The sequence below is a fragment of the Protopterus annectens genome, chromosome 13.part0 (genome assembly GCF_019279795.1).
Source record: "Protopterus annectens isolate FY-2018-M chromosome 13.part0, PAN1.0, whole genome shotgun sequence".
Classification (NCBI taxonomy): domain Eukaryota; kingdom Metazoa; phylum Chordata; order Ceratodontiformes; family Protopteridae; genus Protopterus; species Protopterus annectens.
Window position 1 is genome coordinate 566,084,156 of NC_056747.1, and position 24,880 is coordinate 566,109,035.

The 24,880-nt window shown below is 46.1% G+C and overlaps 1 protein-coding gene across 1 annotated transcript in view; it reads left to right on the top strand.

The window, feature by feature from the left end:
* Positions 1 to 1,526: 1,526 nt before the first annotated feature.
* CCT6A (chaperonin containing TCP1 subunit 6A) overlaps positions 1,527 to 24,880 on the top strand; it is a 1,157,445-nt gene continuing 1,134,091 nt past the window's right edge. The window contains exon 1 of the mRNA XM_044054211.1: positions 1,527 to 1,818. Within this exon, the coding sequence (XP_043910146.1) occupies positions 1,682 to 1,818 (137 nt within the window). The 5' untranslated portion in view covers positions 1,527 to 1,681. The remainder of the gene's footprint in view (positions 1,819 to 24,880) is intronic.

Consider the following 24,880-nt stretch of genomic DNA (forward strand, 5'->3'; position numbering starts at 1 on the left):
CAGATAAAGTGCAGTTCAGTACTCAGCAGTGAATCTGCAATTCTGGTTGTCTGGATGCAGCCCAACAAACATTTGCAACATGTTAGCAATAACAGTTAAAAGGCAGGTTTAAAGTGCAAAATATTGTTCAGAAACAGCACAGTTTGAAGTCAGAACTTCAAATATTTTAGATACAGTGCAAAACAGCCTTTTCAGGCACTTATTGCAGTGGACTTAACTGGATGGGACAAAAAGCCTCCGGGAACAACAGTGTTGTTGCTCAGTGAGTTGGAATTCAGAGATAATGAGCCAGACAGAAACAAGCTCAAACACACAAACTGGCCCTCTGGCCAATAGCAAGCAGCACTTAGATGCTTCAAACAGTGCATTCCAGCTTGGAAGTGATTTGGCCCCTGACAGTAACAGAGTTAAAACAACTGGAACCGATATCTTTAGAAAAGTGTAGAAGCAAATTACATAGGAAAAAATGGGAACTATGGGATCAATACATGCAGAGGTGAAATGAGATTTAAAAGAAAGCAGGATTTAAATAAGCTATGTAATGGCGGACTAACAATGACTGCATGTGTTAAAAATGATGTGTAATGTTTTCAACTACAATTGTTGCATGGTTTGGGATGTATAATGCTTGCAACTGAGATCCTGTTGCTATGGTTTATTGTCATTTATATAAATGTAACATGGCCTATATCATACACGGTAATTTAATAAGTTTTTTTAAGTGACTTGGCCCCTCTCTACTGCCACTATGGAGCAGAGCAAAGGCATCCCAATGTAAAAAAAAGCACTGTCTGGAGCCACCCAGAGTGCAGTAACAACAGATTAAGGCTACAAGGCAAGCAGAAAGTATAGGAAATCCAAAAGAATGGTGTGACAGGAGTCCAGGGCACTTTTTCAAACCAAGAACAATATCACATTAGTTAATACACAAATTAGTGATAGAGCACTGACAGATTTTCAGATAAGGTGCAGCTCAATACTCAGAAGTATGCATACAGTTCTGTCTAGGTGCAGCCTAACACTTGCAATGTATTAAATAATATTAATTCATCAAAATTGCTCTATATTCTATAAAGTATTCATGTGAACTCCCTAGATGAAGTCGTCAAGCTATTAAAGTGTTGCACTTTTTGCCCATTCCACGTTATATGCAGCAGTACTCCACATTTTGCTTTTTCCACAGCGAGGTTGGGTTCCACATTTTGGACAGAAATTCCAGAGATATATTTTCATCACCATCACACATTGCAGAATGTTACACCGATAAAGCTATAAATAAAGGCAACGGAAATAGTATTTTACGAAGCCTTGGAAAAATTAATAACTAACCATAATGCATAACTCAACACTTTGAAACACGTGGTCAGCACTCCACACCACTTCCAGGAAATGAAGTAAAACATGGGCAAATCACAACGACTTCGAGATTACACCATTGTCTACGATTTAAGTCAGCCCGCACGGAAGAAAATAATGAGCGATAGGGACTGTAAGCCAGTCGGAATAAGAAGCTTTTTCGATGTCCAATAGCAGGCTGGAAGAGGCGGTGCCATATTGGCAAGCACGTTACATTTTTCTAGAAGTAGCCGGAACTTTCTTTTGAATCTACCCCCTAAGTGGTGGTGGAAGTTTTTAGCCGTTCATTCTTCTGGTCGGGTAGCCGGCACCACGCGTGTTCATCATGTCTGCAATCAAAGCACTTAATCCTAAGGCTGAAGTAGCTCGGGCACAGGCTGCACTAGCGGTCAATATCAGTGCAGCTCGGGGACTTCAGGATGTACTAAGAACCAACCTAGGCCCTAAAGGAACCATGAAAATGTGAGTTCAACAGACCAGTTACCGACTGTAAGAGTCTCAATTTAGAGGTAATCGGGACGATGGCAAAAGGATTACAGGATGACGTACCTGGTGATTTTGAGGAAGGATTTAATGGCTGTTTTTGAAAGTTTGTTACAGTTGAGTGTAAAAGTGGGATGTGTTTGCCGAAATCATTTTTGTGTGTGAAGGTTTATAAGCTGAATGTTGATTACCGCGTGTATAGTACTGCAGAAAATGGCATGAGAAAATGTTAGAGGCATGTTCTTTGCAAATGGTTGCATAGCGGGTACTGAGAACGTGTGAGTTATTATTTGGCGTGGGTAGGCAGTGTAGCTTAAAGCCAACACCCGTCATCTCATTGGTTGTCCGTTTATGCAATTAATGTGAAACACGTGACCAAATGAATGAAAGTATTTACATTGTGTGATAAGTCTTGAACGTAGCCTATCTCTCTAGATTCACTAATTCGTCTTTTGGCTTTTACTGGTTAGGGGTCGACACAGCAGGTCACCTGTTAGGGTTGCCACCTTTTCAGCGGACCAAAGTGGGACATGGGGGTGTGGCCAATATGACACTGGCCACGCCCTCTACCATGACATCGCCACAGGACTGGTGAAGGAGATGCCGTTTTGGGCACGACGGATGGCTGCTGGAGTGGCTGGCTGCTGAAGTGGCTAGCTGGCCGGCTGCTGGTGGGGCTAGCTGGTTGGTGGGAGTAGCGGATGGATGGCTGGTTGGATGAGGGGATAGATGGCTGGCTGAATGAATGAATGGCTGGCTGCATGAAGGGATGCATGGCTGGCTGGCTGGCTAGATGGAAGAATGGCTAGATGGAAGAATGGCTGAATGGCTGGCTGCATGAAGGGATGGGCGGCTGCATGAAGGGATGGGCGGCTGCATGCATGAATGGCTAGCTGCATGAATGAATGACTGGCTGGCTGCATGCATGAATGAATGGATGGCTGGCTGGCTGAATGGATGGGCGGCTGGCTGGTTGCATAAATGGATGTCTGGCTGAATGGATGGGCGGCTGGCTGGCTGAATGGATGGGCGGCTGGCTGGCTGAATGGATGGGCGGCTGGCTGAATGGATGGGCGGCTGGCTGGCTGAATGGATGGGCGGCTGGCTGGCTGAATGGATGGGCGGCTGGCTGGCTGAATGGATGGGCGGCTGGCTGAATGGATGGGCGGCTGGCTGGCTGAATGGATGGGCGGCTGGCTGGCTGAATGGATGGGCGGCTGGCTGGCTGAATGGATGGGCGGCTGGCTGGCTGGATGGATGGGCTGGCTGGCTGAATGGATGGGCGGCTGGCTGGCTGGATGGATGGGCGGCTGGCTGGCTGGATGGATGGGCGGCTGGCTGGCTGGATGGATGGGCGGCTGGCTGGCTGGATGGATGGGCGGCTGGCTGGATGGATGGGCGGCTGGCTGGATGGATGGCTGGCTGGGCTGAATGGCTGGCTGGCTGGTTGAATGAATGGCTGGCTGGCTGAATGAATGAATGAATGACTGGCTGAATGAATGGCTGGCTGGCTGAATGGATGGGCGGCTGGCTGGCTGGATGGATGGCTGGCTGGGCTGAATGGCTGGCTGGCTGGTTGAATGAATGGCTGGCTGGCTGGTTGAATGGCTGGCTGGTTGGATGGCTGGCTGAATGGCTGGCTGGCTGAATGGCTGGTTGAATGAATGGATGGCTGGCTGGTTGAATGGCTGGCTGGTTGGATGGCTGGCTGGCTGGTTGGATGGCTGGCTGGTTGAATGGATGGCTGGCTGGCTGGCTGGCTGGCTGGCTGGCTGGCTGAATGGCTGGCTGGCTGAATGGCTGGCTGGCTGAATGGATGGCTGGTTGAATGAATGGATGGCTGGCTGGTTGAATGGCTGGCTGGTTGGATGGCTGGCTGGCTGGTTGGATGGCTGGCTGGCTGGATGGATGGCTGGCTGGTTGGATGGCTGGCTGGCTGGTTGAATGGATGGCTGGCTGGCTGGGTGAATGGCTGGCTGGTTGGATGGCTGGCTGGCTGTTTGAATGGCTGGCTGGCTGTTTGAATGAATGGCTGGCTGGCTGTTTGAATGAATGGCTGGCTGGCTGTTTGAATGAATGGCTGGCTGGCTGTTTGAATGAATGGCTGGCTGGCTGTTTGAATGAATGGCTGGCTGGCTGTTTGAATGAATGGCTGGCTGACTGTTTGAATGGCTGGCTGACTGTTTGAATGGCTGGCTGGCTGTTTGAATGGCTGGCTGGCTGGCTGAATGGCTGGCTGGCTGAATGAATGGCTGGCTGGCTGAATGGCTGGCTGAATGAATGGCTGGCTGAATGAATGGCTGGCTGGCTGGCTGAATGGCTGGCTGGCTGGCTGAATGAATGGCTGGCTGGCTGGCTGAATGAATGGCTGGTTGAATGAATGGATGGCTGGCTGGTTGAATGAATGAATGGATGGCTGGCTGGTTGAATGGATGGCTGACTGGCTGGTTGAATGAATGGATGGCTGGCTGGTTGAATGGCTGGCTGGTTGAATGGCTGGCTGGCTGGTTGTATGGCTGGCTGGCTGGTTGTATGGCTGGCTGGCTGGTTGTATGGCTGGCTGGCTGGCTGAATGAATGGCTGGCTAGCTGGCTGGTTGAATGAATGGCTGGCTGGCTGGTTGAATGAATGGCTGGCTGGCTGGTTGAATGAATGGCTGGCTGGCTGGTTGAATGAATGGCTGGCTGGCTGTTTGAATGAATGGCTGGCTGTTTGAATGAATGGCTGGCTGTTTGAATGAATGGCTGGCTGTTTGAATGAATGAATGGCTGGCTGTTTGAATGAATTGCTGGCTGGCTGTTTGAATGAATGGCTGGCTGGCTGTTTGAATGAATGGCTGGCTGGCTGTTTGAATGAATGGCTGGCTGGCTGTTTGAATGAATGAATGGCTGGCTGGTTGAATGGATGGCTGGCTGGCTGAATGAATGGCTGGCTTGCTGGCTGAATAAATGGCTGGTTGAATGAATGGCTGGCTGGTTGAATGAATGGATGGCTGGCTGGTTGGATGAATGGATGGCTGGCTGGTTGGATGAATGGATGGCTGGCTGGTTGGAAGAATGGATGGCTGCATGGCTGACTGGCTCGTTAGAAAAAAAATCCTGTGTGTTTTTTTTTTTTTTTTTAGCGGCTGTAGAAGCGCTTAAACAAAGTGCTCCTACAGCCGCGATCTTTGCAGGGCTTTTCCTGCCCCAATCCCCACCCCTTTCACGAATTGCAGCCAATTACTGCATGAATTACAGCACGCGGAGCTAACAGGCAGCAGCTTTGCCTGCAGGTCCGGGTTGGTGACGTAACTGAATTGCCGTGGAAAAGCCGGAAGTAATTGCGGCTTTTCCATGGCAATTCAGTGCGATTGAAAAGCGGGACTTTTCAAGTCCCACTACTTTCCACAGTGGGCAACGGGATGAGGCAGCTCAACCCGTGAGTGTCCCGCTGACAATGGGACGGGTGGCAACCTTATCACCTGTTTGCTCATGATTGGCAGTGGAGTTTGACAGTGTCGAGTTGCCAGCCCGGTGCCCAACCTTCCACAGAAGGTGCGCACACACACGTGCACTCTCACCTATGGCCAATTTAGAGAGAGAGAAGAAATCTGGGTACGTTTTAAATTCCCCTACTGATCGTTGGCAGACTAGTTAAAAGTATAACCCACTGTTCTCGACTCAAAAAGTGGTCTGTAAAAGAGCAAATTCTTAACCCGAAATGAGCTTCTAAGAACATCAAGAACAGTAAAAGTGCTTGGTCTGTAGTCATCACTTTAGTAAATGTTGATTTACAAGTGAAGTGTTATAGTAATGCCTCAGTGTGATTTCTTTCTGCCCTCTAAGGGTTTAGTTATGTACATCTTTACCCTTACTGAACAGTTGGCTTGAGGGCTGCTTTGTCAGCATTTTTCTATTGTGGTAAATGTCTGCATCTTTGGTGCTCCAATTTAAAATGATCAGTTAAGGTGTACAGTGAAGTAGGGTGCAGTTTATCTCTGGTGGTTGAGGTTGTTTGTAATTCTTAAGCTGATTTCTTCTTTTGAGTGAATGTCCTTGTGATGACCCACCACTGGACCAGTAATCAAGGAGCCTCAATCCTCACCACTGGCAACCGTGGGGAATGTTCCCTGGGAAGATAACAGGTCCACACTTTCCAGATGCAGCTCTCTGCATCAAATGCACAAAACTACAAGGAATATTTAAAACAACATTGCAGTACAGGCTCATACAAATATGCAAACTAAGCTTCTTTGTATTCTTGATTGTGTCTAAGAAAATTAGTATAACCAAAGAACTTGCTAATAGAGCAAGGTAGGTGTTGTGGGTAGGTCTTTTAGCTGCTGTCTGGTCCAAGACAGCATGCAGAATCCCGTCTCACTGAGGGACTTCTCAAAATATCTTATATTACTGCTGGGCTAGCTTGCAGAATTACATAATTTCTTGTCTTCTGACTTCTAGTTCCCAGGTGAAACCCCCATTGCTAGAAGGTGGTAGCATTTAGTGTCTACCTATAAAAATAAACAGACAAGGGTTTGTTGATATCTCTGGCAGATGCTGGAAGTCCTAAAACGGCTACATTCCTTCATGCTTCATAAGTAGCAGTTGGTTCATTCCGAAGACAGGTTCATAGGTAGGTTCATAGGTAGGTACTAGACTATCGGCCCAAGGGCCTAAGTAAGCCTAGGCAACAAGGTTCTCTGGCTTACGCCACCCAAGAAAGTTAATTTCCTGTGCCTGTGTTGGGCAGAGCCACAAAAGTGATCCCGGGATGTATTTCCTATTTTGCATCCACTTGAGATTTTTCTTGAAAAGTGCTAATGAACTTTGCTTGACATAGATGGGTAGCTTGTTCCAGAGTATAGGAAGTCTCTGTGACAGAAAGCTATCCCTCCAGCATGTCCTGTTTATTGTGGTGACAAGGTTTAGGTCCCTAGAGAGTGTAGCTTAGAGGGATTGGGATTTCTATAGGTATAGCATGTCCAACAACTCTGGGTTTAACATAGCTTTATATGTTGCCCAGAGATCTCTTCGGAGTAGGCGAAATGCTACAGAGTAAAGCTGGAGTTTGAAACTGTGTAGGGTATCTGTTTGAGGCCACTAATCCTGTTTGTGAGGTACTTCTATGGCCTTTCCAGCTGTTGCAGATGTCTTGTGAGGTACATTCCAAAAGGGACGTTGTACTCTATAATGGGTTGAGTGCCGAGTAGAGGGGAACAATGACCTCTTTTTTTTTTTTTTTTTTTTCCTGGATGAGAACCCTTTTGTGGTGAGGTGTGCCAGGTAGGATTTCCTGACTACTGTGGTGATGTGATTGTCAGAGGAGAGACTACTGTCCACCTTGGTCCCAAGGTCTCTTATCACACATTCGGCATTAAGTAGACTGCCATTTTTTGCCAAAGGGGATGATAATGGACTTTTTTGGCATTGAGCTTGAGGCCATGTCTCTTGACACCAGGCATCTGTCTCAGTGAGGCCCTTCTGTAGGATGTCCACATCATTTGGGAACTCTGCTATGGCTTCTAGTTTAGTCATCTGCGAACTTCATTAGCCAGAGACCTTCTGTGTTAGTCTGTACTTCAGAGAAGTAGTTGCCAAACAGAAGTCCCAGGACTGAACCCTGTGGTACTCCACTTGTTACTGGTTTGAAGTCAGATTTGGAGTCTGCAACTTTTACAGTGTGGGTTCGGTCAGTGAGCCAGTTGGCAACCCATCTTGTGACATAGGGATTTATACTTAGTTTAGTGAGTTTGGCTGTAATTCCAGAATAGGGAATGGTGTCAAAAGCCTTGGGGAGGGAGAGATAGGCTGTGTGTACCACCTTATCCTCATCTACGGCTTTGACTGCCTCAAAGTCGATCAGGTTCAGAAGGCATGATCTGCCTTTCACAAGCCTGAACTGGGTGGGGTCCAGAGTTTGAAGTTTACCAATGTCTGTTTGAGTTCCATGATGATACGTTCATGGCCTTGCAGACCAGGCTCGTCAGGCTAATGGGGCGATAGTTCCCAGGATCAGTGATGGCTCCCCCTTTGTGGAGTGGGATAACTGTTGCTGTGTTCCATTCAGTGGGCTCAAGGCCTGACGTGAGACTGAACATGGTGCTTAGGTGGGGAGCCAGTTCATTCTGAAGTTCGTGTAAAACGCAGCCTGTGATGTCTGGTCCTATGGATGCTATGTTTTTGGTTTTAGAGAGTGCAGCTTTTACCTGCATAGATGCGATTACGGGGACTCTGCATTCTTCCTGTATAGATTATGGGCCCTTTAGGGGGTGAGATGGGGGTAAAGTTAGCACTGAACCTGTCTGCTAGATGTTGGCAATATCAGTTGGTTCTGTAATTTTTGTGCCGTTGTGCTGTAACTCCTAGCAGATCCGGGTGTTGCCATTGAGATTCTTGACATAGCAATAGAATGCTTTGTGGTCGCCCATAGAATCGGTGGCGGTTTTTTTTTTTTTTTTTGTTTTTTGTTTTCGTAGCTACCTTTGGAGCATCTTATAAGGGATCTCCGCTTCTTACTGAGGGTGACCAGCGAGCTGCTCCACTCATGGGATTTTACTCGTTTTTGCAACAGTTTCTTCCTTCTGTTGTAGAGTTCGTTTATGGCAGGGGACCACCAGATTGGCTTCCTTTTTTTTGGAGGATAGCGTCTTGGTTCTGTTTGGGATAGCATGATCCATGCACTCGTATAAGTGCTTTATAGAGTGCATTTGTGTAGGATTCAGCAGTCAACTGTATTGTTCATCTGGATGGGTGTCATGAAGTTTGCCACTTCTGTCTTAGGAAGCATGAAGTTGACTTTAGAGAAATTTTTGCAGTGGTTTCCTTAATGGTGGGTGGGTGTGGGATGCGGATATCTAGGGTGATTAGCTTATGGTCGGATCCGACCAACAAGGAGTTGATTTCAGGTGTGGAACACTGGTCAGTCATGTTGGTAATGACTAGGTCTAGGCTATTGTTGCCCCTGGTGTGGGTGTGGCTAAGTTGATCCAGGGCATTGGAATTTATGAATTTCAGAAAGTGTTGAGTGAAGGAGTTGGTACACGAGTAGTTTTCCCAGTTAATGGTGGGATAGTTAAAATCGCCCATTATTAGGGTGTTTGGTTGAACCCTGATATTTTCCAGTACATCAAGAAAAGAGGAGTGGAAACCTGGGGCATGGTGGGGGATCTGTAGCAGGCTATAGTTTGGATTGCAGTTTTGCCCAGAGTTTGTTGCACTTGGATAACCTCGGATGCATTATGCTGTGCAACTAGCCTGGAGGTGTGGATATCCTTAATGAATATGTACACACCTTCACCTTTGGTGTTCTGGTCCAGGTTAGATGGCGAAAAGTGTGGTATGAGTTGCTGCCTGGTAATGCAGCAGTGCTCGCTAGAGCCAGGTCTCAGTCACTGCACAGATATCTATGTTCTCCATTTTAAGAAGTGCCTCGAGGGAGTGCATTTTGAGATTTAGACTTCTAGCATTACCCACAGTTTTTGCCTGCCTGCCTGCTCCTGTTACTGTGGTCAATTTGTCATTTGAATCTTGCCTAAAAAAGGCACTATAGGGGTGGCAACAGCCTTAGCCAGTATCCGGAAGCTCAGTGACGACAGGTGCAGGCCATCTCTGGCAAAGCATTGTGGTCTGTCGACCATGTCGTTCCAGGCAGACGGATACTGGATCTCCTTAGAATGACACCAGAAGCTTAGCCAATTGTTGAAGTCAATCATTTTGTCCTTGTACAGCAGTATCATTCTGGGTGATGGCAGGTTGTTACTTGGGGTTAGGGTCATACTTGCCTGGGCTACAAGATTGGAGAGCTTTTCCATGTCTCTCTTAATGTAGTCCAGGGAGGTACATCTTGGGTCTTTCACACCAACATAGGCAATGACAGAGTCATAATTGTACTTGTGGAGTGACCCGAGTGCGTGGGTTATGTGGTGGAGCATAGCACCAGACAGGCAGATGACAGTAGCCTTCTCCTTGTTTAGCCTGGTGAGTGGGACATCAGTGTGCTCTGACTATAGAGTCACCTGTGACCATTGTGTTTGGTATGTTGGCCTGCCTTATAGGCTGTGGTTTATTGGCACACTGAGTCTGTGGGCTATGTGTCATTTGGGTTGTGTTGGGTGGAGGTTGCTTGCGTTTCTGCTCTGGAGGTCTCTGTTGCTTGAGCAGGTTATTATTGAGAGACTCTGTGAATGTTTGTGTTTCTGTGTGTGGATTTTGGTGGTGTAGGTTTAGTGGGACAATGTGACAAGTGTGGTGCAAGCGTTTACTTTCTCCTCTTGACTGTCAAGTCCAGTCTTGGTTGGAGAGAGCTTTACCTCCAGTTTGGCTAGATAAGTGCATCTCTCACAGGTTGTGGTGCTGGGTGGTAGGAGATGATTGTCTGTGTACATGAGGCAGTTGCTACATTGCCTCAAGATGCCCAGATTCATCAGATAGACAGAAGAGAACACTGGGAGCTGACCCTTTGACACGCCTGAATAAAAAAAAAAACTACTTTCCTCTAGACACGTGAGGAAAGTGAGTTTAAGAGCTGTTTTTCTTTAAGCAAGTGAAGAAAGTAAGTACAAAAACTGTTTTCCTCTAGGTAAAGAGGAAAGTCGAGTGCTGCTCTAATTTGTAGCTTATTTAGTGCTAACACGTTCTGAATAAGTGCTGAGCACGAATAAGCAAATTCAAGTGAAAAACTAAGAATCTGTACCTGGATCTTGTGTTAGGCTACCTAGTGCTTATCACTCCCACTGATGAGCTAGAATAGCTTCCCTCCAGCACAGGCTTGGGGTGCTCAGAAGCTTACAAACAGTCCTGGATACAAGAAGTCTGTATCTGAACTAGACTAGTTACAGGAAAGATGGGAAGCAAGCGCAAATGTGGGCTTTTAAACCAGAAAGTTGAAAGAGATGGAAAAACTGTCTTAACTGCATTGAAAACTGAAAGATCCCATCTTTATTGCATAGCCTATAAAGTACTTTAATTTCATATGTTTTTATAAAGTTTGCCGGACTGAGGTTAATCTTTCTCCCCCCTTTTTTTTTACTTTCTGCTAAGCATATTCATGTAAACATAGTGCAGATACATTTCTGTTCTCTTCCAGTAGGGCACACACTGGTTACATCTTAACACAGCACTATGAAAATGCCTTTTCAACACAGACTTCTGTACAGAGCAGTTTGATATACACATTAATACATTTTTAGAACGCAAACATCTTGTATGACATACAGTTCTAATATATTTGTAACACCAGCATCTTGTATAAATTAGTTTGATATTCACAAATGCCATATAATTATTTACAAAATTCCAGCTAGGCAGTATCTCCTTTTGACATAGTCCTAATAGAAAAATAAAATACAGATAAGAATGTTATGATCTGGCAGTGTCTTAAGTTGGTTCTCGTTTATATTTATTTTATTTAATATTTGATGATTGGGTAGGTGGGCTGGTCGGCGGTATTATACTGTACTGGCTCACCAGATGTGCAGTATCAAGTGCGCAGCCCAAACCCCAGCTGGTTGACATGTTGCTGTTCTCCTGAATAACCAACACGACATAGACGTCTCTTCTTGTAATAGAAACAGCAGTTACATTTTTTTTTTCCTTTGCTTGCAGGGGCACTGCATTCCTTCCCCACACCCTCCGCCACTTGGATATACCAACTCCGGCGACCTAGTGCTTTACATTATCACCAGCAAGACTAGTGTAATGCTACATGAAACAATACTGTTAATTCTTCCCTAATAGGAAGGGTATATTTTGAAATTGGCATGCTATGCTTATTAGCCCCTGACATCATGCATACAATGAATGTAGATGAGCAGCTGAGTTAAGCAGCTGTTACTATGGAATGTTTTGATGAACTTGTTTTAATAATCTGTTAGCAAACCTGTTACAAATGCTGCTCATCTACAATCATTGTATGCATGTCAGTGGCTAATATGCATGGCATGCCAATCATGCCTCATTTCATATTCAGGTTCGCTCCTCAATCTTCCGGACCATGCCCACTCCTGCGCATAACTGAAGGTGAGCCAGTACACTACAATATCATTGGCTGGTCCATAGAGCCTTTTAAGCCACTGCCTGGGATGAGATACACTAACCAGTACAATTGAACTTTGTTATACAGTTATTTATCATTTGTTTTATTGTTACTTCCGTATTATCCCAACCAGGTTTTGTAATGTGATCACAAAATGAATTTTTGCTCAAGTAAAAAGGGGTGTGTGAAGTGTTAACTACTGATGTTAAGTTGTCAATCTCGCCTTCATTCTTGCTTGATGGGTTCGGAGCCGATCCTCGGCTCCGACTCGGCACTTGCTAAGCTCGAGAGTCACTTTTACCAGCTCGAGGCAGCCCCATATCCCATGATGCAAGGCAGTAAGTACCCAGATCTCGTTTGCCGCTTCGCTGATGAGGTCCTCCTTTTACCAGCTCCTGGTAAGTGAATTATTACTTTACTATTTTAGCCCCTTTTTTCAAAAAAAACTTAAATTATTAGTTTTAACTTAATTTTAGTACCTTTCTGACAGAAATTTCCCTGTCTTTTCTAAACTTTTAGTCAGACTAAAACCCATCCCATCCCCCCCCCTGTTAGGGTGTGTGTGTGTGTCTGTTAGTAATACCTTTTGGTATATTTAATTTTTATTTCTTGGACTGGTGTGTGTGTGTTTGTTTGCACCATGTCTAAGGAAAGGGTCTCAGGCTTTAAGAAGTGTGACTCGTGCTGTCAGAAGATGTCTCTGACAGACGGTCACACTTCTTGCCTGTACTGTCTGGGGCCTCTTCACCTGCAGGACTCCTGTGCTATATGTCATTCTTTTAGCCAGAGAGTCCTGCAGGAAAGAAGAAATAAACTGATTTTGAGGGGCCTTCTTAAGCCGGAGGGCTCTCCGGCTAAGTCGGCCCCATCTAAGACTTCTAAGTCTTCCAAGGCCCAGGCTTCTGTGTCCAAGCCTGTGGCCTCGGCTCCGACTCATTCAGAGTCGAGATCGGCTCCGGCTGGAGCCGATTCTGGGTCATCTAAACCTTCGGCACCGATGGCTATCGGTGCCGACTCTGGTTCGACCACTTCGGTGTCGGCTCCGATCGGTTCCAACCACCATGTGGCCCAGGCATCGGTGTCGGCTCCGACACCCTTAGTTATGGCTGTATCGGCTCCGGCTGGAGCCGATACATCGAAGCTACCTGTCGGTGCCGATAAGTTGTCGGCTCCGACAGTTTCAGTAGTTTCATCGGCTCCGATGGTTCCTTCGAGGAAAAGGTCTAGGTCCCCTTCCTTGGAGCCGATACTTTCGGCTCCGGCTTCGCCTCCTCTCGGAGCGGAGCCATCGGAGCCGATCTTCAAGGTCATCCAGGCTTTCTGACCATGATTTGGAGAGAGTGGTCAGTAGACTACTAAAGTCACAGGTACTGGCCCAAATGCTACATAGTCCGTCTCAGCAGACGACTATTAGTCCACACCCCATTGCAGTTCCTCCTTCGACTCTACCCCAGAGTTTGGAGTTGGAGTCTTTGGGAATAGTTTCTGCTACGGCTGAGGGACAGATACCCCCTTCTGCTCCTTCAGCCTCTACTCTTATCTCCTCTTCGAGACCTTCCTTAGAGGGATTCGGTGGCCGGGCTTCCCTGGTCTCCTCCGAGGGGGTGAGTGGCATCGGACCCTTGTCCGACCCCGCTCTTCCCCTTGGAGCCTCGGCCTTGGTGAGCTCGGCTCCGACATCTGCCTCGGAGCCTTCTTTTTCGGTGGGTCCTGGAGTTCCTAGCTCTTCGGAGCGGGTTCTCTCGGACCTCCCTGGGAGGGGAGCCTTCGAGGTGATGAAGAGTGTGCTGACCTCTGGACTCAACCAGCAGTCTGTTCCCTTGGCTCCTCCCTCTATAGTGCCTGTTGACACCTCTGCCACTTCTCTTGCTCCAGGACCCAGAGATCCTCCGCCTCAGGTTTCCCCACTGGGAATATTACCCTCTTCCGAGGATTCTCCTGATTTGTCGGGAGATCCTCCGCGGAAGAGGACATGTAAGAGGAAACGCGTAGACTCCCCCGAGTCTATCACTTCAGATACTGACTTAGATGAGTCAGAGGGATCCCCAAGATTCCCCTCTGAGGATGTCTCCTTCTCAGACATCCTAGAACTCCTTAGACAGAGGGGAAACTGGCCCACCAATAATCCCTCTGAGGATGAGTCAGTATACCTGGAGGCGTTTGGATCTCGGCCCTCCACCTCCTGGGTGTCTCCGCCTTTCGACCCCCTTATGCAGGTTATTGCTCGAAAGGCGTGGGCTGCTCCTGACTCTGTAGAGTCAGTCCCTAGGAGGCCTTCTAAATTTATTACTGCCCCGTCGGACAAGCAATTCCTTACAAAAGGTGTCCTCGCTGATGCCATGGTGGTGGCGGCTGCCACCAAGAAGGAACTTGCAGATCCTTCCGTACCTGTCCATCCTCCTAATAAGGACTCTAGGACCATGGATAGATATGGTAAGCGGATGTTTTCTTCAGCGACCTTTGCTATGCGTTAAGCTGAACTACCTATGTCACTTCACCAGACTCCAAAGGGATATCCTTAAGGAGCTAGGTGAAGTTCTGCAGGATCCTACAGCTGCAGGTGCTCAGGAAAAAATTGCTTCGCAGCTAGGAACCCTTAACTCCATTGCAAACTCCTCCATGCGGCTGATATCATATGCTGCTGATGGAGCGAGTAGGGCCGCAGGTACAGGTGTGGCTCTTAGATGCCAAGCCTGGATGCGGCTATGTAATTTTGCAGATCCCTTTAAGGCGTCCTTCACAAACTCTCCCTTTGATGGGTCAGCTTTGTTTGGCCCTCAAGTGAAGGAAACGTTGACCAGGTGTGAGCAGGATGGCAAAACTCTTTCTGCCGTAGGAGTCCGTTTTCCACCCCTTCTAGACCTTATCCCAAAGGACAGAAGGGTGGAAAAATGTGGTTCCATAAATCCCAAGGAGTCACGCTGGATTCACGTGGTCAGTTTACCCCTAGAGGCAGAGGGGTAACAACAACAGGCGCCGCTCTAGGGGCAGAGGGGTCCACAAAACCAGGGAAACAGAGAGTCTCTCTCTGACAAGCCCTTTCAGCATCCCTGAGATGTTGCCCGGCTGTCCCTCCTTGGAGGCAGTCGGGAAGACTATCGCTGTACCCAGAAGCCTGGCGTTCTCTCACTCAAGACAGATGGGTACAGTTGATCATATCCGAGGGTTACAAAATTCCTTTCGAGGAAAGTCCTTTCTATCCCTCAAATTCCCTTCCAGATGTACCACCCGGTCTAAGGGAAATTGCAGAGTTAGAAGTCTCAAAACTACTGCAAAAAAGAGCCATTCAGCCAGTTACAACAGACCATTCAGAGCGCGGAATCTACTCAAGGTTCTTTTTGGTCCCCAAAAAGACGGGAGACTGGAGACCAATATTGGATCTCAGCAGACTCAACAAGTCTGTGAGGAAGACAAGATTCCGAATGGTCACTCTTCAATCAATTCTGCCCTTCTTACAGAAGGACAACTGGATGTGCTCAATAGATCTTCAGGATGCGTACTATGACATAAAAATACACAGACGCTCCAGGAGATTTCTCCGCTTTCGGCTGGGGTCCAGTCATTTCCAGTTCAGAGCCCTGCCCTTTGGTCTCACCACAGCCCCCAGAGTGTTCACCAAATGTATGGCAGTGGTCACGGCTCACCTGAGACGACAAGGATTCCAGGTGTTTCTGTATCTGGACGACTGGCTCCTGTCAGCCACCACCAGGCATCAGCTTGTTCAAGCCAGGGATTACACAATAAATCTTTGTTCTCATTTGGGCATCTCGATCAACTTCGAAAAGTCATCCTTATTGCCCTGCCAGTCTATTACTTTCATAGGCGCAAACTTAAACACTGTTCGGATGTCAGCTACCCTTACAGACCAAAGAGTTTCAGACATTCAAAGTCATGTCAGGATCATTCTAGCCAACAAGAAGGTACAGGCCAGAATGGTTCTAAAAGTATTAGGTCTCATGGCTGCGGCCATTACTCTTCTTCCCCTGGCTCGCTTCTACATGCGCCTTCTTCAGTGGATGTTGTTCACTCAGTGGTCTTACCAACAACTTCCAATGCGTCACCAAATTCTGGTGACACAGATTTGCAAAAATCATCTTGCTTGGTGGATCACTTCTCCCCAGATTCACCAAGGCAGACACTTTGTACCCCCATCCCCGGTAGCCACTGTCACCACGGATGCCTCCCTGATCGGGTGGGGGGGGGGCATTATCAGGGCAGGATGGTTCATGGGACGTGGCAACCTTTCGAGTACCACCTGCACATAAATGTCCTAGAGATGAGAGCAGTGCTTTTAACGTTGCAAGCCCTCAACGACTCTCTTCCTGTAGGGACGATTGCAGTCCACACAGACATGTCTGTAGTTTGGTATATCAACAAACAGGGCGGAACCAAGTCCTACCCCTTGTGTCGAGAAGCGCTCCGACTGTGGCAATGGGCGATCTCATCTCATCGGTTTCTGGTAGCAACGCACATCCCTGGGAAAACCAACATTTTAGCGGACAGATTGAGCAGAGCTATTCTCATGCCTCACGAGTGGTCTCTCAAGCAGTCTATAGTGGAGGAGATTTTTCTAGAATGGGGTCGCCCATGTTGCGATCTTTTTGCTACTCCCCAAAACAGCAAATGCCCAGACTTCTTCTCTCTCTTCCCTCTGTCAGGCCATCCCCCCAGAGACGCTCTGACCCAAGATTGGCCCCAGGGACTTCTTTATGCCTTTCCTCCCTTTCCTCTAATCCCTCAGGTTATCCAGAAAGCTACCGTTTTGAGAGCCAAAATGATTCTCATTGCTCCTTATTGGCCTCGACAAATTTGGTTTCCGTTCCTCCATCGTTACCTTTTGGTGCAGCCATGGCATCTGGACCCAGTGCCAGATCTTCTGGTTCACCAATCCGGTCAGCTGCACCGGTCTATCCCTTCTCTCAACCTCTCAGCATGGTTGCTCCACTTCCTTCCTTAGCCAGGCTTCCTTTGATCTCTAACCCTGTTAGAGACATTATAGTAGCTTCTTTAAAATCCTCTACCAGGAGGATTTATACAAGCAAATGGAAACGTTTCTCTTATTGGGCTAAAGCCAAGAATATCGATCCCTTCACTGCCCCAGTTCAGGCAGTTTTGGACTTTAGCGGAGATTTTTCATGCAGGCTCCTCTTCTTCCACAGTTAGAGTTCAACTGGCTGCTATCTCGAACTTTCAGGTCGGGATCGCAGATCACAATATCATGTCCCATAGGCTTTGTAAAGCCTTCCTGAAAGGAATTTTCCTGCTAAAGCCTCCAATCAGGAATCCTCCTCCTCAATGGGATCTAAATTTAGTGCTGACATCCTTGATTCTTTCCCCCTTCGAGCCAGCTGTTTCTTGCTCCCTAAAATTTCTTTCTTGGAAAACATTATTCCTAGTAGCTATTACATCGGCCAGGAGGGGTCTGAACTTCAAGCTCTTTCGGTTCGATCCCCCTATTTGGTCTTTCACAAGGACAGAGTATCATTGAGAACTAATCCGACCTTTTTGCCTAAGGTCGCCTCAAAGGCTAATTTGAATCAATCCATTGTACTCCCTGTATTTTTTCCAAACTATTCAAACAGATCGGAACAAAAATTACATTATCTTGATGTCCACCACCAACTCAGATTTTATTTGGACAGAACTAAACAATTCAGGAAATCCGATCAACTCTTTGTTTCCTATGCAGATAACAGGAAAGGCCTTCCTGTTTCTAAAGTGACCTTATCTAGATGGCTGTCTTCTGTCATCTCTGAAATTTATCTGCTCAGGGGAAAACAGCTGTGCTCAAAACCTAAAGCACATTCAACTAGGAGCTTAGCTACTTCTACAGCCTTTCAAGCTAGACTTCCTTTAGACACTATTTGTGCAGCGGCCACTTGGGCCACTCCTCATACTTTTGTTTCCCATTACAAATTGGACTTGGCCTCCAGGGACAGAGCCAGTTTTGGCTCTACAGTCCTCAAGAGTCTGTTCCGTTGAGCCACCCAGGATAGAGGTGCTAGGGACGGTCCCATCAAGCAAGAATGAAGGCGAGATTGACAACTTAACCTTAAGAAGTTATGTACCTACCATAACGTTCCATGTTAGTTGTCTTCTCTCGCCTTCTTTCTTGCGACCCTCCCTCCTTCCCCAGGCCTGGACAGACCTTTCTACAAGAGATTGTTATGCTGAAGACCATTCAGAACTGGTCCTTCTTTCATCCTGTAGGCTTTCTTTCTTCCTTTGGGAAGTATTTATGCTTGGTGCTATTGCCCTTTGTCATCAAACGAGATCTGGGTACTTACCGCCTTGCATCATGGGATATGGGGCTGCCTCGAGCTGGTAAAAGTGACTCTCGAGCTTAGCAAGTGCCGAGTCAGAGCCGAGGATCGGCTCCGAACCCATCAAGCAAGAAAGAAGGCGAGAGAAGACAACTAACATGGAACGTTATGGTAGGTACATAACTTCTTATTTTAGTACTTTGGAAATGAAATGTAGCAAGAGGAATAATGGCAAAAGTCATCTTACTGGGTAGCGTCCTTTCCTGCTTTGTGTGTCTGCGTTGTTCTTTGCACTGAAACTGTAGCCTGTTAATTTATTGTGATTGGTGGGAAACAGTGGTTAAGGTTTCCTGCTCCAGGCTTTGTAGAAAAGACATGAAGTGTGTGTGTCTGCCACTGCTGCTGGAAGATCTTGGCCTTATACGTGTGTGTGGGCGCGTGTATCTGCGTGTTTGTGTGCGTGTGCTTGTTTACGTGTGTTTGCCACTGTTGCTGGAAGCTCTTGGCCTTATATTTGTGTGTGTGTGCTGCGTGTGCTTGTTTGCGTGCTTGTGTTTGCATGTAGTATCACTGAAGGGATTATACTTCTCAGTGCTGGTTTGTCATTTACAGAGATTGGAGTGCACAGGGCAGAGTTCAGCTTGCCTTTGTTTGCTCGTGTTATTTTGCATGGTATCGCAACCAGATTTTGTAAACTTCTGTAACTCGTTAGGTGCTCGGAAAATGATTTTCGGCTTAAGTAAAATAGGGTGTGTGTGAAGTGTTAACTACTGTTTTGGCACTTTGGGCATGAGATGTAGGAATGTGGCATAATTAATTCTGCCCTGCTCATCTTATTTAGCTCAGTTACACCGGTAAAGGATGCTACCAAGGACAAGGAATGTGGCTTCTGTTCCAGTTCCCTTTTCAGAACCAAGGTGATATAAAAAGTGATTTGGACTTCACACATCTCAATTCAGTAATCTGGTTGCAATAATATGCAAGTACCAATTTTTGGTGTTTTATTTTAAATTTGTTTACCAGGAGAGCTTCAGTCTTAACTATAGTATGTTCTTTCGGCTTTTCCCGGTTAGGGGTCGCCACAGCGGAACTCCTGGCTGCTAATTATTGGCAGTTGATTTTTACGGTGCCAGCCAGATGCCCAACCTTAAACGAAGGCACGCCCATTCACGCATGTCTTTTGAACGCTACTCTACCGCGGGGAGGACATGCAGACTCCACACAGAAGGTGCTCCAGCCAAGAATCGAACGGGAGAACCTCTTGCTGTGAGGCGGCAACGCTACCGCTGCACCACCGCGGCTTTAGTGTTAACTATAGTATGTAAAAAAAGAAAATAGTATTTAAAAGTAAAAAGAATACATTACAGTATTTTTATGTAGTAGCAAAGCTCCTTAACCTGTAGGGGGGAAAAACCTAATTGCACATGAAAAACAATCGTAACAATTTGAGTACCAGAGTGCATTTAGTACTGGAGAAAAACACATTGTTGCACATAATTAACATTGTTTAAATTTCAGCATTTATGATGCAGAGTGCGACAAAGGATCTACATGTTACAGTTGTATAACAGATTACAGTTTAGGTAGCTGGGATAGAGGATAAGAACCATAGTAGTTGGTAAAGATGTTTATGGAAATGACGTAGGCTGTCAAAGGAAGAACCCCTCTAAGCGATTCTCAGGGTTAGATATACCATGGAAGGTTAAGTAATTTTAAGATCAAATTGTAAATATAGTAAGGAGGATCAAAAATAAGGTCACTGTGCAAATTTAGCTATTTATGTTGTTGCTAGCCAACTTCACATTTGGTAGGTTTATGTAATTGAAAAACACAGCTGATGTGCAATTATAGATGATTGCCAATTTATAAAGCAAAATGTACTTTTTTATGCAGTTATAATAAAGAAGCAGGTTTACTATGTTTTATTAATTCTTCAGGAGTTTGTCATATATACTGTTGGTGTTGCACCATTTGTGTGGCAGAGGTCAACTCAAGTTGATGGTTTACATGAAAACTTTAGCAGTATGTCATTTATAATAAAACATTGAACTTTTAAGTTGTATTGTGTTGTGCAACTGAATTAAAAGCATTCCATTTCTTTGATTACAGCACCACTAACTTTAGTTATTAATAGAAACAATTTTGGCAGTTACTTTTTTTTTTTTTGTTTTTTTAATTAATAACAGAGCAGGAAGTCAGTGGTGGTGTAGCAGTACTGGCCCCTGTGATTACAAGATGTGTGCATTAGTATTGATCAATGCTTTTCATTGAACAGGACGTGGCTGTAAAGTTTTTGATACTGGAAAATAGAAACCTGTGGAATGTTTTAATATCTGTGATGGCTGTTTAAGCACCTTGGAGGGAGTAGTAATTAGCAGTATGGTTTGTGTAAGTGTTTAAATATGCTTTAGTATAGGATTTGTTAATACTGAATGAGTATTTCATGAAAATCAGCAGATCCTGGTTTGTCTGTCAGGTTTTGTTGTTATACTCCTGAGTGCGAGTGTTTTTTTTTTTTTTTTTTACCCTTGCATTTTTTTATGAAAATCTAAAATGCACATTTATTTAATGTTGTCCCGAAGGGGCCAAGCTGTGTCTGAAAGTGACTTCCCTCTGTAAACACCCAAGGATGAAATTAATGTGTCTGTAGTGGATGAATTGACCTTAAATGGCTTTGCCAGTCATGTCATAATTTAGTTATGAGCAATATAGCAGGCTTTAAACTTTAACCATAAACTTGTCAGTTTACATGATATTTATCCAAAAACTTGTATTGTATGATGTGATCTAATTTATAGTACCATAGGAGTTGCAAAGCAAAATGACTGCAAATCCATTTCTGCCTTGCCTCCCTTTTCAAGGAGGACCAGGACAGTTATACCTAGGGTGATTTTTAGGAGTACCCATCCAGTTGAATAGGTCGGTCTTAAAGCAGACAGTGTGTGTCACTGTAACTCTGAGAGGGAGACTCTGGTGAGGCTCCATAGCTTGCATAATTGGTTTGTACAGTTGCCCTGCCTTGTGGTTGTACAGTCCTACTCTGTTTTGTTGCTATATTTTTAAAGGTGTTTTTTTTTTTACCTTGTGTATGTGGTGACAAATCTTCAAATATAACTGAAGACTTCTTAGTGTTTTATAGATTCTTATTGAGCTTATTGCCATGGAGAAAATTGGAAGGTCAGCCATGTTGCCCAGTATCAGTGTCAAATCATCCAGACTGGTTTTAAAAGTTGAGAAGTACTCTGCTTCATATGTAAAGGGAGCCTGTTCCAGAAATATGGAGGGGGATGTATTGGGTTAGAGTCCGGTCACACTTGCTTGTATTGCTGATGATGTGGTATAGATTTAGGTCTTTAGGGTGTGTAAACTTCACCTAAACGCGAACAGTGGCAAGGCAAAGAATGCAAGGATCGTTCATTGCTTGGATGGCTAAAAAGCAAATAACCCCTTAGCAACTTGTATAAAACTTTGAAGAGGAATAGGGCTAGTAATTTATCAAAGCAGTTAAAGGGTACTAAGACCCAAGATGTTTTTGGTGAGGAAACATTGAGCCATATAGATTAGTGAGGTGCTTGTTGAAGGAGGCACTGCATTTAATGATGAGACATAAAATGTGATACTGTAATTTCTCTGAACCTTTAAGAGATATCGTTCTATGAAGGCTAACTTTTGATCTGATGATGTCAATCTTCATCTATTCTTTGCTAGTGGGTACACGGTTCCCAATCTCAGAACCGATCTGGCCGTTGCACAGCTTGCACTGGCCAAAAAAATCTCTTGAGCTACAAGTGTACCCACAGTTCCCCTCTGTGAATTACCTCAAATCTCATTTGCTACATTTGCAAACCAGACGTGTCAGCCAGTGATCTCCTGCAGCCAAGTGAATTTCTAATATTACTAAGATTTTGTTGTCGCCTCACAGTAAGACATTGTCCTGTTCGATTCTCAGCTAAAGCGTCTTCTGTGTGGAAACATGCGTGAATGGGCGTACCTTCATTGAAGGTTGTGCATCAGAGCTGGCAACTTGGTAAGTAAAAATCTACTGCCAATCATTAGCAAACCGGAGTTCCGCTGTGGCGACCCCTAACCGGGAAAAGCCGAAAGACTCAACAACTAAGATTTCAAAGACTTATTTTCCTTTAATATTAGTTGCTTTAAGTTTTCACTGTTAATTCTTGCTATTTTTTCTGTTTAGTCTACCTGAGTGTGTGTTTCCCCCTCTATTACCGCAGTAATTCTTTCCCACTACCATCGTTGGTAGTTTCTTTTCATTATACCCTTGTGGTAACCCTCTTTCTACCATTGCTGGTAGAATTTTTTTCTCTTGGCTCTTTTTCTGTGTGTATTCTTTTTCCCTATCTTGTTAGTTATGGCTGAGAAGCCTGAATCCACTAGTGCTGGATTCAAACAATGTTCTGAATGTGGCAGAAAGTTGTTGAAGTCAATCATGACAAATGCTGTATACTGTTTGGGAGTGCCCCATCTTGGTGAGGAATGTACCATTTGCTAGGGTTTTAGCAGTAGAACCCTAGCTGAAAGGAAAAATAAGTTGATCCTCAAAGGGCTTCTTAAGGCCCTTTTTGAGGAAGCTTTGTCCAAGGCAGACCAGTCCCTTTCCGGCCTGTGGCTCGAAGTCTTCTCTATCGGTGCCATCACCCCCTTTGGCACCAACCGTCAAAAGTGTAAATCTGCGTCTGAGGGCTCTTCCTCAGAACCAAAAACGAAAGTTCCAAAACTGACAACAGACTAAACCATTGGCGCTGAAGACTCCTTCGGTTCAGTTGGCACTGGATACGTGCAGAGCCTAATCAATGGGGTGGCGAAAGCTGATACCCTCTGGCTAGGCTTATAAATGCTCTCTGGCAGCCTAGTACCTACCTATGTTTATCTCTTTGGCTCAAACAATTACTACTGTCCAGAGCTTGGCGCTGGCTGTTTCACCCTCTGGGCAGCATATGGCACTGAAGCCAAGCCAGCTACATCTTCGGAACCCAGGTCTGTCTATTCTCCTTTGGTGGATCCTTTTTTGGACCATTATAGAGTCCGTTTTTGGAGTCTCCATCAGCCCTATCTGTGCGCTACACCAGAAGTCTGTCAGAACTCTGTTAATTTGGTTGACCAGATCTTGTCAGTCAGGGGTCTTTCTTCCACTGTTAAGACCACTTTCCCTCCCGGAGCAGCTGGGTTTTCTCACACAACACCCAATTATTCTCCTGCTCTAAACTAAACTCTGGGTTTGGAGCCTTTGGCTCCGACCACCCAGGTTCTGATGACCTCGTCTGGTCCCCAGGACCGTGCGTCTGCCATCAAGCACGGAGGGTTCTAGTCCGTTCCAAACTTTTCTTCGGTGCCATCCATCTCTCTTATGGCTACGTCAGTGGTGGACCTGCCCTCTGTTCCGGTCTGCCAGGTAGGGCTCTCAGGGTGGGGTGTGACCCTGTTTCAGTTTGTTCTCTGTTCCGGGCTCCCATGTCTCCTCAGGGGGTTCTGCCTTCCTGGCCATAGAAAAGCTTTGACCACTGTGTCCTCACGTGGCTTCTGGGTTATTGGAGCCCCCCCGTGAGGCCCCAGGCTCTTCAGTTCAGGCACCAACCTTTACCCCCTGAACAGCATGCATCACTTGTCGCAAACCTTGCCTCCTAATGATTTCCCTTCAGAGTCCTCCACAGATGTTGCCACTGAGGTGCCCCCTCGGAACAGATTGTGCAAGAGGAAACGCACAGATTCTCCAGAAGAATCCCTCACAGAAGACATGCAAGAGGAAACACACAAATTCTCAAGAAGAATCTGTCACAGAAGACGTGGAGTTCGATGACTGGAAGATGTCTCCTTTGGAGACATTTTGGAGATGCTGAAACAGAGGGGTGCTTGGAAGCTCAAAGACCCGTCCTCTGAGGAATCCGTGTACTTGCAGGCCTTTGGTGCATGACCATCTACCTCCTGGGTAACTGTCCACTGACTTTACTTGCTCAGTGGGCATGGAAGGCTCCTGTCCCCTGGAGGCCTATTAAGATTCTTACTGCCCCAGAGGGCCATCCCCAGTGGGCTAAGGGCTTGGTAGTAGATGCTATGGTGGTAGCGGCAGCCACTAAGAAATCTCGCCGAGGAAAGCTTTATTGTCCATCCCCCGAACCAAGAGTCCAGGGCAATGGACAGATTTGGGAAGTGGGTCTATGCGTCATCGACCTTCTCCATCAGGTCCTTGAATGTTTTGGCACATTTTACTAGACTCCAAAGGGATGTGGTTAAGGAGCTGTCAGATATCCTGGCAGGAGCTGTGGCTTAGGGGGCTCAGGAAAAAAAGCCTTCCAACTAGCAATCCTGTAGCCGATGTCAAACTAGTCCACAAGGCTCATTGCACATGCAGCCTAAGGAGCGGCCAGGTCAGTAGCTTCAGGTGTTGCTATTCATAGACACATTTGGATGCGCCTGTGTGAGTTTGCAGAACCATTCAAATCTTTGTCAATGCCCTCTTTGATGGGTTCTCCCTGTTTGGCCCCAAGATTAAGGAAACTGTGTCCAGGTGTGTGAAAGATGTTGGTGTGGCTGTGCGTTTTCCACTCCAACGATCCTACCCCAGGAATCGGAGAAGTGGTAAAATGTGGTTAAGAAAATCACAAAAGCCTTTCCAGGACGCATGTGGATTGGACTCCCCCCTCTGGGCAGAGAGGAGAGTCTGTGGAAGATGCCATCTAAAAAGCAAGGGTGGTCCACAGAATCGGGGTTCCAGAAATTTGTTCTCTGGACAACCTTGTCAGCACTCC